A 19,419-nucleotide genomic window follows, 5' to 3' on the forward strand; every position below is an offset into this window, starting at 1 on the left:
CAAAGTCAGAGGACTTATACTACCTGACTTCAAGACTAACTACAAACTACAGTAATGAAAACAATGTGATACAGGCAGGAGCAGCAAGCAAAGGAACTTATCACTTGTTCTCACTCCGCCCTGCTGTAGCAGGGGCCCCAATAAAGCCTTGCCTGAATTTCTTGTCTGGCCTCTAATCAATTTCTATTGATTGGGGAAGGCCAAGAACCCTGATCAGTATCAGATTTACAGTGCTCAGTGTGGGGCAGTTGTCCTCTTTCAGGGAGAGGATCTGGGCACCCCCAGGACCACTGAATGCAGCTTCCCTGTGGGTGACAAGTAGCCACCTGAACCTCTTGTTTCAGTGTCACCACGTTTGGGGGGTCCCTCTCCTGAGATGGCCATGCTGGACGACTGAGCGGGCCTGGGGATTCTGGTGGCTCCCCGCAATGAGACATCTATCTCCATCAAGGAGGCCCTGGTGGTCCTTGACATAGCAGGTAAGAAAATCAATTTTTTAAGTGATAATGGAGCCACTTACTCTGTCCTGATCTCTCACACTGGGCCTCCTTCCTCCAAAAGCTGTACTGTGACTGGTGTTCATGGAAAGCCTCACACCCGTTACTTCACTGGGCCTCTCACTTGCCTATTTGAACAGTGTTTGATCTCATGTGCCTTTTAAGTTGGGCCTGAGTGTCCTATCCCATTACTGGGGAGAGACCTTCTGGGCTCCCTTGGAGCCATATTACAGTTAGGAGGCCCGAAGCAGCCCCTTATCTTGATTCTGACTGAGACAAATCAACTGGAAGAACAAGGGCCTATTCCCAGCCATATTCTACACACAGTAAATCCTGCAGTTTGGGACAAAGGAACCCCTGGGAAGGCTATAAATGTTCAACCTGTAAAAATTAGCCTTAAGCCAGAAGTCGCTTATTCTAACAAGAGACAGTACCCCATAAAGTTGGAAGCAAAAAAAGGTTTGCAACCCCTCATCCATAAATTTTTAAGACGTGGCCTCTTAGTGCTCTGTCAGTCTCCATACAGTACCCCTATTCTGCCAGTTGTTAAGCCAAATAGGGAATATCGAATAGTACAAGACCTTAGAGGAGTAAATGATGCCGTGGTCCCTATACATCCCCTTGTGGCCAATCCTTATATTAGTCCAGATTCCTGGAGTGCTTGACCTCAGGGATGCCTTCTTTTGCATCCCAGTTCATCTCTCATCTCAGTATCTGTTTGCCTTTTAGTAGACTAACCCCCACTCAGGTCAAATGCAATAATATACCTGGACAGTATTGCTTCAGGGGTTTCAGGACAGCCCACACTTGTTCACCCAGGCCCTAAGAAAAGAACTAAGGGAGGGACCTTCCTGGTGGCACAGTGGTTAAGAATCTGCCTGCCAATGTACAGGACACGGGTTCCAGGCCTGGTCAGGGAAGACGCCACATGCCATGGAGCAACTAAGCCTGTGCGCCACAGCTACTAAGCCTGTACTCTAGGGCCCGCAAGCCACAACTACCGAGCCCATGTGCCACAACTACTGAAGCCTGTGCACCTAGAGCCCGTGCTCCACAACAAGAGAAGCCACCACAATGAGAAGCCCGCGCACCGCAACAAAGAGTCGCTCCAGCTCGCCACAACTAGAGAAAGCATGCGCACAGCAACGAAGACCCAACGCAGCCAAAAATATAAATAAATAAATAAATTTATTAAAAAAAAAAAAACTAAGGGAAATACACCTAAAAGAAGGGGCCAGTCTACAGTATGTAGATGACATATTAATATGTAGTTCCCACCATGGAGGCCTCAGATCAGAATACCATTTAAGTCCTTAATTTCCTTGGGACCCAGGGTTACAGGATCTTTCAGAAAAAAGCACAAATCTCAAAGTAACAAGTTAAATATCTGGGATATATTATAAACCCTGGAAGCAGACAACTATCTCTAGACAGAAAAGAAGCTATATTAGAACTAAGCGCCCCAAAGACCAAAAAAAAAATCCTCGTACTTTCTTAGGCATGACAGGATTTTGCGTAATTTGGATTCCAGGATTCAGACTAATGGCTAAGCCTCTATATGAAGCCACTAAAGGCCCAGATACAGAGCCATTACTTTGGACTGGGGAACAAGAAAGGGCTCTTAATAAGATCAAACAGACCCTCACCAAAGCTTTTGCTCTGGGTCTCCCCAATTTAAAAAAGCCATTTATCTTGTACATAGCTGAAAAACAGGGGACAGCTATGGGAGTCCTTGTACAAAAGCTAGGAGAAGTTCCTCAACCTATAGGCTATTTTTCCAAACAACTAGATTCCATGGCCCAAGGCTGACATGGCTGCTTCCGGGCGGTAGCTGCCACTGCTTTATTAGTGGAAGAAGCTAACAAGCTTACCTTTGGACAGCCGCTGGAAGTCCAGACCCCTCATCAAGTACAAAAGATTCTGGAAATTAAAGGCCACCATTAGCTAAGTGGAGGCTGCCTTACTAAGTAGCAGGCTTTACTCCTTGACTCCCCAGAACTAACCCTCAAAACTTGCCACACCCTCAATCTGGCTACTCTAATCCTGGCTGAAGGCCCAGAACTAACACATTCCTGCCTTGAAACCCCTGACTAGGTTTATGCCTGTAGGCCTGATCTAACAGACCAGGCCATAGAAAACCCTGAGGAAGAATGGTTTACTGATGGCAGTAGTTTCATTAAAGATGGAGTCAGGAGGGCAGGGTATGGTACTGTGAGCACTTATAGTGTTATATAAGCAAAACCTTTGCCACCTAACACTTCAGCCCAGAGGGCTGAGCTAATAGCCCTAACCTGAGTCTTAACATTGGGGGAAGGAAAATTATAAATATATACACAGACTCAAAATATGCCTTCCAGGCTTCCCTGGTGGCGCAGTGGTTAAGAATCCGCCTGACAGTGCAGGGGACATGGGTTCAAGCCCTGGTCCGGGAAGATCCCACATGCCGCGAAGCAGCTAAGCCCGTGCGCCACAACTACTGAGCTTGCGCTCTAGATCCCGCGAGCCACAACTACTGAGCCCACATGCCACAACTACTGAAGCCCGCGCGCCTAGAGCCCGTGCTCCGCAACAAGAGAAGCCACCACAATGAGAAGCCCGTGCACTGTAACGAAAAGTAGCCCCCGCTCGCCGCAACTAGAGAAAGCCTGTGAGCAGCAATGAAGACCCAATGCAGCCAAAAATAAATAAATAAAATGAATAAATTTTAAATAAATAAATATATATATATATATGCCTTCCTTGTTGTACATGCCCATGCAGCTAATCTGGAAAGAAAGAGGACTTTTAAATGCAAAAAATTCCACTGTAACATATGGGGCTGAGATATTACAACTCATAGAAGTGCTCAAAAATCAACACTAGTAGAAGTCATTCACTGCTGTGGGCACCACAAGGAAAATTCTCAAATTACCTAAGGGAACAGGGCACATAGGGAGGCAAAGAAAACAGCCCTGATGCCCATACCGGGTAGAAACCAACACTGAGAATATCTGACAACAAACCACCTGGTTTCAGCAGACAATTAACCACCAATCCTCACTATTCAATATGGGCAGGGAAACTGAAAACTGGTTCTCCAGTTTGTTCTCTTGGATACCACAAGGTATAAAAAGCTTTCTGGGGCTTCCCTGGTGGCGCAGTGGTTGAGAGTCTGCCTGCCGATGCAGGGGACACGGGTTCGTGCCCCGGTCTGGGAAGATCCACATGCTGCGGAGCGGCTAGGCCCGTGAGCCACGGCCACTGAGCCTGTGCGTCCGGAGCCTGTGCTCCGCCACGGGAGAGGCCACAACAGTGAGAGGCCCGCGTACTGCAAAAAAAATAAAAAGCTTTCTGGCAGGAGGTTTTTGTTTTCTCATAACCCTTCTCTTTTCAGTCATACTGATTTAGACTATATTTTGTCTAGTACTCTGTTGTCTTCCCTATTGTTGTAAACCTGTGACTAAGACTTTTCGGTCCAAAAAGGAGACCTGGGACCAACCCAGACCTTCCATTCTAAAAATAGAGAAACATGTTGAACTTTAACCCCGCGAATAACAAAAATATACACCCAAACAGAATGGCTTCTTGGCAGGGGCGACATTGCCTCCCCTGTCAGGTCAACAGTTAAGGAAGCCCTCCCAAAGTAACCTGGTTCCTTCCCTTCCTAGGCCCTTTAATGGCTATTGTTGTTTTTCTCCTTTATAGCCCTTGTTTGTTTAACCTTTTGATTGAGTTTGTGTCTTCTAGGCTCTGACAATTTGAAGTAAGGCTCATGATAGCTCAAGGAAAGTGGCCCAGGTCCTTGGGACAGTCAGCAAGAGACTTCTACACCTCTAGGGACTAGGGTCTGTGGCCCCTGTCCCCTTATGCAGGAAGAAGTTTCAGAAGAAGAGACCTTTGGTCCCTTACCCCTTAAGAATAAGGGTGTAGAGTCTCTCAGCAGGGGATGAGATAGGCTGGGACCTAGGACCCTTTGCTGCAGTGCTTGCACCTGGACAAACATCTCCTCGAGCAACAAAATACAAAGAAACTATATGGGACTAAAAATAACTGCATGCATGTGCAGTTGGGGCAAATTCTGGACCCAAAAGATACAAAGAGACCAAAAACACCCAACTGCCACTTTTGAAGAGCTTGGAGCAAAAACAGGGTATTGGGAGCAAAAGCAGGGTACTGAGCATATGCTACAACACCACCTTAGGGGTGGGCAAACCACCTAAGCCACTCCTCCAGCAAGACCCCTGGACACACCCCTACCCTCACCCCATATAAGGAACAAGCTCGCCTCCCCTCAGGGAGCCAGCCAGCAAGGGAACCTGTTACTTGTTCTCACTTCCCCCTGTGGCCCCAATAAAGCCTTGCCCGAAAAAAAATATGATACAGGCCTAAGAATTGGCTAGACTAGACTGGAAAGCTCATAAACTAGAAAGCTCATAAACAGACCTATTAATCATTTGTTTTCAACAAAGGTACCAAAGCAATCCAATGAGGAAAGTAAAGTCTTCTCAAGAAATGGTGCAGAGACAATTGGATATCCATATAGGGAAAAAAATAAAACTTGACCCTTATCTTACACCACACACAAAAATTTACTGAGGTTCAGAGACTTAACTGTGAAAGCTAAAACTATATAGCTTGTGGAAGAAAACATAAGAGAATATCTTCATGACTTGGGGTTAAGCAAAGGTTTCACACACAGGACAAAGAAAATTATAACCAGAAAAAAAATGATAAATATGATAAATAATAGACTTTATCAAAATTTTAAATGTCTGCTAATTAAAGAACATCATGAAGAAAATGGATAAGAAGCAAGCCACGGGGACTTCCCTTGTGCTGCAGTGGATAAGACTCCACGCTCCCAATGCAGGGGGCCCAGGTTCGATCCCTGGTCAGGGAACTAGTTCCCAAATAAATGCTGCAAATAAGAGTTCGCATGCCACAACTAAGGAGCTGGTGAGCTGCAACTAAGGAGTCCACGAGCTGCAACTAAGGAGCCTACCTGCTGCAACTAAGACCCGGTGGAACCAAATAAATAAATATTAAAAAAGAAATTCTACTTTTAATAAAAAAAATTCAATATGTGATTTTCAATTTAAAAAAATTAAAAAAGAAAAAGAAGCAAGACACAGCATGGGAGAAAATATTTACCAAACATGCCTGATAATAAATTGGCATTCAGGATGTATAAAGAATTACTACAACTTGATAAATAGGCAAAAAACTCAATTTTTAAAATGAGGAAATGACATGAACAGATACTTCACCAAAAGAAGATACACAAATGTCCAAGAATCTCAAGTAAACATGTTCAACGTCATTTGTCATTGGGGAGATGCAAATTGAAACCACACTGACCTACCACTACACACCCATTAAAATGGCTAAAATTTTAAAAATTGATAATACCAAATCTTAGAGAAGATGCAGAGCAACTAGAACTCTCATATATTTTAGGTGAGAGTATAAACAATATAACCACCTTGGAAGAAGATCTGGCATTTCCCATAAAGCTAAATATATTCTTACTCTATGGCCCAGAAATTCCTCAACTAGCATTTAATGAAGACAAATGAAAACATATGTCCACACAAATACTTGTACAAGAATGTCCATAGCAGCTTAATTCATAATACCCAAAGCATAAAAAGACCAGTTATCCATCAAAAGGAAATTATAGCACAGTCATGCAAAAGGAAAATACAGTATATTTATAAAATGGAATACTTCTCAGCAATATAAAAGAATAAATTATGATACATACGATAATATAAATGAATCTCAAAATATGCTGAGTGAAAGAAGTTTTCTACAAAATAACACAAATGTACGATTACATTTATAGGATATAAAACATGCAAAATTAATCTACGGTAAAAATATAGAACATTGGTTCATCTCTGGAGGGGAGTAATGCGGTTGACTGCAAAAGGGTACTTTGTAGGGTGATATATCTTGATAGGGATTTGGGTAATGCATTTGACAACACTCAATGAATGGTACACTTAATACCTGTACATTTCATGTTTTGTAAATCTCACTTCAAAAGAAAAAGAACTATAAACAAATATTAAAATCTAGTCAATGATATGCATGCCGAAATATTTAGAGAAAAATGTACTGATGTCTACAACTTACTGTGAAATGTACAAAAAATTAAGATGAATTGGTAGATGGATAAATGGATAGATATATGATAAAGCAAATACAGTAAATATTAATAGAATCTAAATGGTGAGTATGCAGGTGTTCACCATAAATTTCTTTGAATTTTTGTTTTTATTTTTATTTATTTTTTGTTTTTTTTGACACCTTTATTGGAGTATAATTGCTTTACAATAGTGTGTTAGTTTCTGCTTTTTAACAAAGTGAATCAACTATACATATACATATATGCCCATATCTCCTCCCTCTTGCGTCTCCCCCCAACCCTCCCCATCCCACCCTTCTAGGTGGTCACAAAGCACCGAGATGATCTCCCTGTGCTATGAGGCTGCTTCCCACTAGCTATCTATTTTACATTTGGTAGTGTATATATGTCCATGCCACTCTCTCACTTCTTCCCAGCTTACCCTTCCCCCTTCCCATGTCCTCAAGTCTATTCTCTTCCTGTCCTGCCCCTATATTTTTCAGAACCATTTTTTTTTTTTAGGAGTTGGAGGAGTCAGGCTCCCAGACTTCAGACTATACTACAAAGCTACAGTAATCAAGACAGTATGGTCCTGGCACAAAAACAGAAATATAGATCAATGGAACAGGATAGAAAGCCTAGAGAGAAACCCACGCACATATGGTCACTTAATTTTTGATAAAGGAGGCAAGAATATACAATGGAGAAAAGACAGCCTCTTCAATAAGTGGTGCTGGGAAAACTGGACAGCTGCATGTAAAAGAATGAAATTAGAACACTCCCTAACACCATACACATAAACTCAAAATGGATTAATCACATAAATGTAAGGCCAGACACTATAAAACTCTTAGAGGAAAACATAGGTCCAGCACCCTATGACATAAATCACAGCAAGATCTTTTTTGACCCACCTCCTAGAGAAATGGAAATAAAAACAAAAATAAACAAATGGGACCTAATGAAACGTAAAAGCACAACAAAGGAAACCATAAAGATGGAAAGACAACCCTCAGAATGGGAGAAAATATTTGCAAATGAAGCAACTGACAAAGGATTAATCTTCAAATTTTACAAGCAGCTCATGCAGCTCAATATCAAAAAAACAAACAACCCAATCCAAAAATGGGCAGAAGACCTAAATAGACATTTCTCCAAAGAAGATATACAGATTGCCAACAAACACATGAAAGGATGCTCAACATCACTGATCATTAGAGAAATGCAAATCAAAACTACAATGAGGTATCACCTCACACTGGTCAGAATGGCCATCATCAAAAAATCTACAAACAATACATGCTGGAGAGGGTGTGGAGCAAAGGGAACCCTCTTGCACTGCTGGTGGGAATGTAAATTGATACAGCCACTATGGAGAACAGTATGGAGGTTCCTTAAAAAACTAAAAATAGAACTACCATACAACCCAGCAATCCCACTACTGGGCATATACCCTGAGAAAACCATAATTCAAAAAGAGTCATGTACCACAATGTTCATTGCAGCTCTATTTACAAAAGCCAGGGCATGGAAGCAACCTAAGTGCCCACTGACAGATGAATGGATAAAGAAGATGTGGCACATATATACAATGGAATATTATTCAGCCATAAAAAGAAACAAAATTGAATTATTTGTAGTGAGGTGGATGGACCTAGAGTCTGTCATACAGAATGAAGTAAGTCAGAAAGAGAAAAATTCTGTATGCTAAAACATATATATGGAATCTGAATTTTTTAGAGTTGCTGAAAAATGTCTTAACAAAACACGGGAGGAAAAAGTTGAGAATGGGAGAATAGAAGAGATTGGAAAGCCTAGATGCCAAAAACCAGGAAGGAAAATTTTTGTCAGTGCACAGTACTGCCCAGGAACTATGGGACTCTGCTGACCCCTATATCTGTCAGTTTGGAAGGGTATAATCTTATAATGGAGATGAATTAATCCAGTTATCCCAGCTTGACACTAGTTAATTAAGATCATCAAACTAACTCTCCTTGTTCTGATATTCAAGCTCAATAAGCAGCCTTCTGGTGATTAAAATCTAGCTCCCTGGAGACTTTTATAGAAGGCAGAGAGAATATACTGGCCAATCAACAGGAAATTAAACTTTTTACTGTTAACTGATTAATGTGCGCATTATGATTTCTACAATAGACTTTTAAGTTTGGTTAGACTGAATTGTATACTTTAAACCTGATCAAATCTCAGTCTACCAAAAACAAAATTGATTTCTCAACTGGGAAAGCTGATTATAAGATTAAAATTAATGACTCATCTCCAATACAGAAAGGCTGTAGAGGTTGGAAAGGCTCTTGAGGTTATGCTGCTCATTGTCTACTTTTTTCTCATTATTCATTGTTGGGACACTACTGTCTTTCATGTTTCCTTTCAAATAGAATTGGCTCCAAAAAAGCATTGTATAGGCAGAAAAGAGAGAAGGCTTATACTGCTTTCTGGAATAAATTCTATTAGAACACCCAAGTATAGATACAGCAAAGACAAATAGATCATATTCATAAGAAGTACACATTTAATTACCTGTGTGCCCTCGTTAGAAACATCTGGCAAAGTCTGAGATGCTATTTCATGTTTCAGCAACGTTGCCTTATTTAGAAATTGGTTGATTTCTTCGGATTTTTCCTGGAGTTGATCTAAGGAAAAGAAAATAAAATTGAAATGATCTTTGCCTCAAGCCTGAAACTTAGTGAGTTATCTTCTAGGGATACACCATATGCTGTTTATTCTAGTTCCGTTATCTTAATTAAAATTACGATGCCAATACCATCATTTTTATAAATTGTTTATATGCTCTCAAGGACCAAAGGACATCTCAGTAAACCTCCTTCAAAGGTAAAATAAAACAGGTCTAGGTATTTTTTTTTAAAGTCATTTTTCCTTTCCCCCTTGAAAATACCCTTAGCATTTTTTATTTTATTTTCTTCACTCTCCACGTAAGCAGTATAAATCCTACTGAGATGTTTTAAACATGAACATGGTTCAATTAAGAGAACAGCATGCTCATGTAACACACTGTTCCCATGTAATGTCCCTTAAGGCTTTCTGATTAATGTTCAGCTCTCTTCAATACAGATGTTCAATTTAATGCTTTCTAAAATCTTTCCTGTATGCCAATCTTTTAGAATTAAACTAAATCAGAGGCATGTTTTACTTTAATAATAACACATTTTTAAAAAAGTTTTCTTTAAAAAGAAATTTTCACCTATAAGAAAAGCATTCAGATCCATCTTTAGAAGTAAAGATGACTCCACGCAATTCAGTCTCCCTACCTTTGCAGCTAGATCTGGCCTGAGCTTTCCGCAAATTAATTCAAATCCTACTCATTTCAGTCAGTGAACCCTTCAGACCACAGTTATGTTTCACATAGGGTTCTTTTTAATGTCTGACACATTACTATCAATAGTTTTTAGTACTATAATAATAATTTTATTAAGCCAGATTATAACTTCAGTCAGAGATGGGAGAAATGCAACAAAGAGTTCAGAAGAGACACCTTTCTTAATCATTCTATTCATTCAATTGGTTTAAGCAAATGATGTCACTAAGAGATTCCGTGAAATTTTAAAGGGATGCTAGACAAATGGGCTAGACAAATGGGCTTCAAATGCAATCAAATACTGACCTTCCAGCTGCTGAATGACCTGAGCTGAATGAGCTGCCTGTTCACTCTTATCTTGGAGAAGCTTTGAATTTTGATCCTTTAGGGCATCACAGGCAGAGTGCAGCTCTTGTTCAGTCTTTTGAAGACTCAAAATGTGAGAGGTCTTCTCTGCCATTTCTGTTTTGTACTTCTGCTCCAAAGCACTGTACCGGGACTGCAGTTCAGCCTGGGCTTGACCTGCCTGTTCAAGCTGTTCTAGAAGATGATGCATTTCTTCCTTCAGGTTATGGAAAGATAGTTTTCTCTCTGCCACTTCAAGTTCCATCTTTTCCATCAGAATCTTGGACTCCTGTCTTTCTGTTTCTATAGTGTTCCTTAAAGTACTCTGCTCAGCTTCTATCTGCTGTAACTGCTGGGAGAAAATCTAAGAAAAAAAGACAAAGCCTCATGAACCATAAATTCATTCTTTCATTTCAATAAGCATAGTGAAGAGTCTCTTCTAGGTGAAGCCCAGGCCTAGACACTCAGGACCAAACCTACAATTCCATAAGACCCTCTGTTTTTGCTTCTTGATACTTTTGACAGTTTCTGTTCATATATGTATTTATTTGTGTCATCAGCTTTTCACTTATGTGTCTCCCAATACAAAATTAGTTCAATAAGGAAAGGGACTGTGTCTGTTTTATCATCACTGTTCTCCAGCATCTAGCATAATATATGGCATACTGAGTATGTGGTACTCAATAAATACTGAATAAATGGATCCAGTCCCTGCCCTCAAGGAACTCAGAGTTTAGTGAGAGAGTCACACTTAAACAGATCATTATAATACAAAATATTAGAGGCCATGAGAGAGATACTTATAAGGTACTAAAAGGAGCAGAGAATGGAAACTTACCATAAAGTCACACATATGTAACTATCTCCACAGTACCTATCTAGTAAGTAGCACAACTGGGATTTGAACCTGACTATTCAATGACAGCCAGAAAGGGGACTCAGGGTCAGGGTATGGGTTCTGTTAGAATTGGAGATATGGGAACATGTTTCTATGCAAGAAAGACAGTCGTTCTCAAGGAGAGTTGAAAATTAAGAAGAAAAGATATGACTTTCTCCAGCAGCATGCGGGACCCAGATGAACAAGCAGAGAATGTGGACCATAGCACCGATTCCACATTAGGATTTGGCTCCCTGGATGTGAAGGGGCAGGGACACAGGGAATCCAAGGGCTGGTAAAGGAGTAGTCCAAATCGCAGTTGCAGATCTATACCAGATAAGGAAAGGAGCGAGGCCAAGAAAGAACCAACATACCAGAGCAACACATGAAAGGATCAAGAAATCTTAATGAGAATGAAAGTCAGGACAGCCTAAGAAAGGGAATGACAGGATGGGCAACAGTCAGGGAATAGGATACCTGAGTTTAAGATTTTAGAACATCAGCATCCTTAATCACCTTTAAATTTAAGGGAATATTGCATGGTGGGATTATTTCAAACCAACATAAAGTTAAACAACAAAACAAACAAAGAAGGGACAGTACATAAAGCACAAGAACCGTTGAAGACAGAGAAGGGGTAAACTGACAGAAAAGAAACTCCTTAGATGAAAATATGACATTCTAAAGAAACTAGGACCCTAGACCTAAAATCACAAAGGAAAAGAGCAACAATAAAAGATGTGAAATGTAAGCCTCATGAGGGAAGGAATTGTATATATTTTGATCATCATAGTATCACCACCACTTAAGCACAGGGAATTGTTGAAAGAATGAATAAATGGCATCAATTCTCTGAAGGCTTCTAACAGGATTTTATACCTGCTGCCTGGCAAACTGAAGTGGAAATGAATACTCCCAAGGCAGGTAGTAGAGAAGGCAGTACCTGGTTTCTCTGTTCGGCAGCAGTCAGCTCCTGTTGCAGCAGGTCCACAACCTGAGCACGGCCCAACAAGGCTTCTTCATGCTCCTCAAGCTTCCTCTGCAGCACCCTCAATTTCTGAGAAGAAAAGTTTAGACATAATGTGCTAATGCATGAGCATCATTATCTGCTTACCTTTCAAAATGTCAGGTAGACTTGTGTACTTAAGATTTTTAGATGTTGAGGATGACAGATTAAAGGGTCGGACACCAGCATGCCATGCTTCCTATCCAACAGCAACAAAGAATCTCCAAAAATGTCTTCTTCAGAGCACCAACAACAACCAAACTGACACAAGGAAGTCCCTGAATTAGGGAACCTTTTTAATAATTAGATATTTATTATACATATCCACTTTTAAAATTATATAGTCATGTCCTGTACCTAAATAACATAGGTACATGTATATCCCACTCACCAAAGAGAATATTCTCTATAGGCAAGAACCATTTCTCTTCTAGTTTCATGCATGGTACAGTCACTTGGTAAACATTTGTTGAATGAATAAGTCAACAATACATGTATATATTAATATACTACTTTAAAAGTGCTATATAAATTAACTTTATTTAGTGGTATATTCTGAAGAATTGCCTAGAATTTGGAAGAAGCTCAAAAACAGTTAAATGAATCAACTATGAAATACCACTGGAGGGCCTTTGGGTACCACACTGCACTACATACTAAACAGAAACAGATACTTTTGAGTTAGTCGATGATAAACTTAAAAACAATGAAGCCAATGTTCAAAAATTACTCAATGAATTAAAAATAATGAATGAGTTAATAAAAGACCTTATGGCTTCAAAATCACTGCTTTTTATCTTTAAATTTTCTAAAGTGTAAAACAGACTTCATTGTTTTTGAAGCTTTGGATCAGGTTTTCAATGCACAAAGGTAGCTACAATCAGCAAACTGAAGAGAAACCAATTTCTGACTACCACATACATTTGCCAATTAAACTCAGCTTTTGAGTAGGGACAACCTGATTAGAGGGGTAAGAGGCAAGGTAAGGGAAAATAAATAAGCAATATGCAACAGAAGAGAAGAACACCAAAAAGAAGGCAATTAATGAGCAAACCCAGACCAAGTGAAGAGCAGTGGGTAAGGGTGGAAAAGTGGCTGTGATAACTTAATTAAATGTTAACCAAAACTACAATCATTCTACTAGGTTTTAGCAACACACCTGTTGCATCTCTGTTTCCACATCTGCCTGGGTTACTAACTGAAGAAGCTCATCTTCATGAAGACGAACTTGTGTCTCAAAGCGGGCATCTTTCTCTCGGACCACCTGCTGCATGGAACTCAACTGAAGACACACACCAGAGAAACTATACAAGTTACACTCCCAGAATATCGCACAAACAAAACTCACAGACTATTCTCCAAACACAGACACTGAGAATTGATAGACAATAAGGTTTTCAAATTAAATTTTGAATGCCAAGGATGAGAATTTTGGAAGAGAGATAGGCTTTGATGCTAACTTCGGAATGAGAGAAAGCCTACCATCAAATTCAGAAGTCAGCCTAAACATAAATTTTGAATAAAAACTGTATTTGCATGGTTAATAGAAGTGTTTAAATATACAAGAGGTATATTTTTAAAAGATCTAAGGAGATTAGAATATTAAAGATACAAAGTTAGATTCCTGTTAAGTCCTAGACAATTCTTTGAATATCACACTCACGCTCAAAAACTTTCAGTTTATAAATATAAACTTCAAACTAATGTATCTTTTACTCAAGATTCTCTACAACTGGAAGTACAAATCTTTCTTTCAGATCTCATTTTCAAAGAATTGCTTCTACCAAAGAACTCGGTATATTTCCATCCAAATCCACACCACCTCCCCAGACAGCTATTTTCAACTGTCATTACTTTCAGGCTTCTAGATCACCCTCATTTGTAACTGGCTCTTAACAAAATGAAATGGAAATAAATTGACTGGTTGTGAGTTGCTCGGTAGCAGTGTTTTTGTTTTGTTCATAGGTTTTGTATGTGTGTGTGTGTGTGTGTGTGTGTGTGTATGTGCGCGTGCGCGCCTGCTTATTCATTTCCTTAAGATCTGTGGTTAAGCATGCCAAACAGCTCTTCGCGTGTCCATTTTGCACAGGTCCTTCAACTATTGTTGATTTTTCAATTTGTGACACCTTGAACCAACCTTGGCTCTCCTTCTAGGTAGGAGAAAAAAAATCTTCATAATATCTTTGATTATCTGAATTCTGAAATCACTATGAATTTGAAATCCTGTGTTTCAAATGTATATGCATTGGACTCCTTCATGAGCCAAACACATCTACACATCCTTTCCCATAAATGTACCATATTCTTTTTCCTGAGACTTTGCTTACAGCATTCCCTACAATTGGAATACCTTTCCCAACCTTGTTGAAACTATATTATCTATCCATCATAGTTTTACCTAAATCCTGAGTTTTCCATGTAACCTTCCTTGGTTGTCACATGCAAGTAACCCCTTTCACCTCTCAAAATACTTTCAGTTTGTATTGTTGCTTGCAATGCACATTCTGAATGGCTTGTATTCTGATGGATTTGTTAATTCACATAAATGTATTAACGGATCCATCATAGTGTGTGTGTGTGTGTATGTGTGTGTGTGTGCATGTGTGTGTGTATGTGTATCTTGGCTTGCCATGTTTTAAGCCACTCAGTAAAATTATTTTGTATTTCTCCATCCTACATTGTATAAAGTGTACAAAAAAGGACACAATAAAAGCTAATAGGTAAAACTAAGGATTTTAGGATATCCAGTTTTAAATGCATACACAGCAGTAGGTTATCCATAGACAGAGAGCACCACTAATACTACAAGTTATCAATAAAGTAAACACCTAACACCCAATGGATAAGATTAGCTATTATACAAAGGCACTTGAGGGAAAAAAGAAAAAAAAATGTTTCTTAAGTCAAAAGCATTCCCAAAGGAAAAATACGAGTGGGTGGTCAAACTGGAAATTTAGAAAAATAGAGAGAAAAAGTTGAGGATGCCAGTCCAAACGGTCTGGTCCTGGTAAGCAGAAATAACTATGAAGAAGAAAGGCACATACTGGTGCCTTTTAACATTGAATCACATAACCTATACCACTTTCTCATTACATAATCACTAAGTAATCTTCTGACTATAACTTATCATTAAGATTTTACTATAAAGAAATAATGGACCTAATCACTTGTATTTCTTTTGGTTTATCTAACAGTCTCTTTCGAACTTAGCATAAGCTCATTCCTTCCTGAAAGACAGAATCTCTGTGTGCTATTAAAACCAAGTTTCTGGGCCTGTAGATCTAAGAAACAGCCATAAATTAAGCTATGGTGTATTCATCAAGGTAAATAACACTTCTAATTTCTTCTACTATCACACCCTTCTAATTTCTACTATAATATTCTAGCTACTATACTTTCATCTACTAAAGTTTTAAAAATAGACTGTCTGAAGTGACTTGTCATGATTCTTTATTCTAATGATTCTGAGGTACCTTCCACCCTACCTGAGCAGCTTGCTCTGCCTGTGTCTGGCTGAGCTGGGTTTGCAAAGTGCTAATGAGTTCCTCCTTCTCTTGGAGCTGTTTCTTCATCATTAAAAATTCTTCCATCTCTGTTGAACTCTTAGCAAACTGAAGACATAGAAGAAAAAAATATTTAAGCAAAAGAATTGGCACTCTTAATTCTTGGACCTCCCTTTCTCATTTGCCCTAAATACCTACCAATATCCTTCTAATTTCTGCTTAACACTGAAGGGAATTGATGTACTGTGTTTTTTTTTTTTAATTATCAAAATTATTTGTCAGAGGAAAACAGAAACAATAGCAGCAGTTGTTCAATTTCTCTGAATCCTCACATAGAACCAGACAGTACAACTAGATAATAAAATCAAAAACCCATGGACAATATTTACAATAAATTAGGAAGGTAGTACTACAAACCCCAAAATACAAGTAGGCAGAGACAAGCCACCAAAAGACTCTGGTATTAGAGTCTGTACAACAGGAAGAAGGCAGCGACAGAGCAACATCTGATGGCCTTGAGAACAGGAAAACCTCCAAATAGCCAGTAAATTCTTATTGGAAAGCACAGTTGGCCAATCTTAGAACAACAGCTTAAATTGGCAGGGCTTTCCCATTCTCCAATACTGGCTGAATGCAAGGGGTCCACAGAAAAAAGGACAAAAGTGCTAGAACAATCTGGCCCAGCTGAAGTCTCAAAACTAACTCATCAGGGCTGCCTTCCAAGACACCGACTGCACCAAGAAAAGACTTCTAGGTGTGAAATAGAAATTAAACAGAATAGGGATAACAGAAATAGAAGACAAAGGGCTATACACGTGTTATAATATTCATTATCAACTATGATATATTCATATATCAATTCATGTGGCTATCAAGGGCTTGAAATATGCTTAATGTAAATGAGAAATTTATTAATATTAGTTAATTTTAATTAACTTAAGTATAAATTATTTTTCCATTAAATACAATTGTGTTTTGATATGATTATATTTCACTTCACTTGTTGCATCACATAATATACTGCTGAATTGTTGTGCAAGTAGTAAGTGTGCATGTTGCTCCTAGTGTTAACAATAAACATACCAGCTAACTAGCCAGTGGCAATGGATTGATTCCATTTAAATAATTTTTTTCCTACACACCTATGTGATGTGTTTATTAGAATACTTTATGCAGAGAGCATGAATAACAGTTGATACCTATGTAAATCATAATTGGTAATTAAAATATAAATACTTATTTTTATTGAATTATTTTTCTAGTTCAAAAATAAGTATAGACACACTTAAGTTTAAAATAAAGGTGTACTACCGATGCATAGTTCATTCCTTTTTATTTCTAAGTAGTATTCCATTGTGTGTTTAAATATTCTCCTGTTGATAGACATGTTGTTTCTAGTTTTTGGTTTCACAAGTAAAGCTGCTATGAACACGCATATACAAGTCTTTATGTGGACATGTGCTTTCATTTCTCACAGATGTAGCTTTAAAGCTGATATGTTTTTCAAAGTCAAATTAACGATTCTAAATAATTAACCAGTTTCTAAACGTGGATGCAAATATTAAAGGAAAATGATGTTTCAGCACTCAGTTCAGTTATTAGAAAGTTTCTATTTATGTATGGAACAACTTGAGTATATGAATCTATTTTCTCAACTGGAAATTTTATGAAATCTAAACACAGATGAAGTATTTCCAATGAAAGTTTAGCATCCAAATTGATATATAATATAAAATACACACCAAATTTCAGACTTAGTGCAGAAAAAAGATTATAAATTTACACAAAAATAATTTTATATTAATGTTAAAAGTATATTTTTAATAAATTGAACTAAATGAAATATATTGTTAAAATTAAGTTTACCTGTTTCTTCTTTACCTTTTGTAATGTAGCTGCTAAAAAATTTAAAATTATACACATGACCCATATTATATTACTACTGAGCCAATTTGGTATAGACCAGAGTGAAGGGCAGGAAGAAGAAAGCCAGGAAATCTCAGAAATCCACCTGCCTTATCTTTGAACACAACACAAAAACAACAAAAGAAAAAAGTCTGTTAAATAAAAAAAGTTTTCCTGAATCAAGCCTCCTTCTAAAAGTTTAGGAAAATTGATTTCACACAAAAATAAGAAACGTAAAATGATCAAGGTCAAATCCCATCCAAAGTTATTATTAAAAAAAAGAAAACTAAGGAGCAGGTGAGAAAAGCATATGATAGGCATGCTCAAAAAACAAATCGAGTATGGATACCAAAGGGGGAAGTGGGGATGGGATGGATTGTGAGATTGGGATTGACATATATACACTACTATGTATAAAATAGCTAACTAATGAGAACCGACTGTATAGCGTAGGGAACTCTACTCAGTGCTCTGTGGTGACCTAAATGGGAAGGAAATCCAAAAAAGAGGGGATATAAGTATACATATAGCTTATTCACTTTGCTGTAGAAACTAACACTACATTGTAAAGCAACTATACTCCAATAAAAGTAATTAATTTTTAAAAAATCAAAATTGCAATTTATTTCAACAGGTGTTAAAAAAATTAAGAAAATTATACAAGACATGAAAGAATAAAATTAAAAAATGAGAATCAGAAAAACTCAGAAATGAGGTGACAGAATTCAGGAAAACTTTGATTCTTCTGAATCAAAATGAATTCTGAAAATTCATTTCAGAAAAGAACACAAAACAGGAAGGAACACAAAAGTAAATAAACATAGAATGCCTTAAATAAGAAAAAAAAAGAAGAAACTTTTGAAAATGAAGAGGTAAAAAGGAACCAAAAGTGACAAAATGGAAAATAATCAAAGATAGAACATGGATAATAGAAGTCCCCAAAGAAGAAAACAGACTAAATACTACAGCTATATAATTCAAGAAAACTCTTGTGAAATAAAAATGTGCAAAACCAAATATTGAAAAAGCATACTGGGTATCTACAAATACCAACCATGGATGACAAACACCAATGCACAGTCTAGTAAAATTACTAGACTTAGTGGGGAAGGAAGGAAGGGAGGGAAGAGAAGGAAAAGGAAAAAGGAAGGAAGGAAATTGATAGATTCATAGACAAATATTATAGAACTAATGTTATTAGTCATATAACAATCCATTGGGCTTTAGTGATTTGTTAACTTAATGATTATGAGGTGACTTATACCCCTACCTGTGTAGCTTGCTCTGCCTGTGCCTGGCTAAGCTGGGCTTGCAAACTGCTAATTAGTTCCTCCTTCTCCTGGAGTTCATGTTTTATCTTTTCTACTTCCATCTTTTCTTCTGTAGAACTCTTGTCATGCTGAAAACACAGGAGATAAAGTCATTTAAATAAAAGAATCTAATTTGCCCTATACAGCCATTTGATTATAGTGTTATCCAACTGATGGGAGCAAAAAATAACACCTGACCTAACAACAAGGAAGGAATCTTAGAGTTTTCCAGTTTCAGTATGGCCAAGTAGTTCCTATTAAAACCATCCTCCCTCAGATAACCACTATAAACTGGACAATATAGAAAAACAGCTATCTGAAAATGCTGGAGAGCAACCAAAAGCAGGAAGATACCAGAGGGGAGTCAATACTTGGAAGAAATGGTACCATGTTTCCCATTTTTATAGTTTTTAGTCTGAGGACAAAACCAGTCAGTGACATACAGGACTAAAACATAACAGAAAACTCAGTCTCACTGCCTTGAAGAACAAGAGGACAGAATTCAGGAAAACACAGCTGCTAAGTGAGGGGCA

At 38.2% G+C, this 19,419-nt stretch overlaps 1 protein-coding gene across 11 annotated transcripts in view; it reads right to left on the reverse strand.

Annotated features, from left to right (window-relative positions):
* The window catches only part of GOLGB1 (golgin B1), an 85,607-nt gene that overhangs the window by 43,451 nt on the left and 22,737 nt on the right, over window positions 1-19,419 (reverse strand). For 5 of the 11 annotated variants that reach the window (XM_060010745.1, XM_060010741.1, XM_060010740.1 and 2 more), the window contains exons 5-10: window positions 18,847-18,975; window positions 15,654-15,779; window positions 13,328-13,450; window positions 12,106-12,219; window positions 10,247-10,649; window positions 9,145-9,257 (exon numbers count right to left, since the gene is read on the reverse strand). In XM_060010745.1, coding sequence (XP_059866728.1) covers window positions 9,145-9,257; window positions 10,247-10,649; window positions 12,106-12,219; window positions 13,328-13,450; window positions 15,654-15,779; window positions 18,847-18,975 — 1,008 coding nt within the window. The remainder of the gene's footprint in view (window positions 1-9,144; window positions 9,258-10,246; window positions 10,650-12,105; window positions 12,220-13,327; window positions 13,451-15,653; window positions 15,780-18,846; window positions 18,976-19,419) is intronic. The other 6 variants (XM_060010739.1, XM_060010738.1, XM_060010744.1 and 3 more) reach the window with 4 other exon arrangements.

The sequence above is a fragment of the Delphinus delphis genome, chromosome 4 (genome assembly GCF_949987515.2).
Source record: "Delphinus delphis chromosome 4, mDelDel1.2, whole genome shotgun sequence".
Lineage (NCBI taxonomy): Eukaryota > Metazoa > Chordata > Mammalia > Artiodactyla > Delphinidae > Delphinus > Delphinus delphis.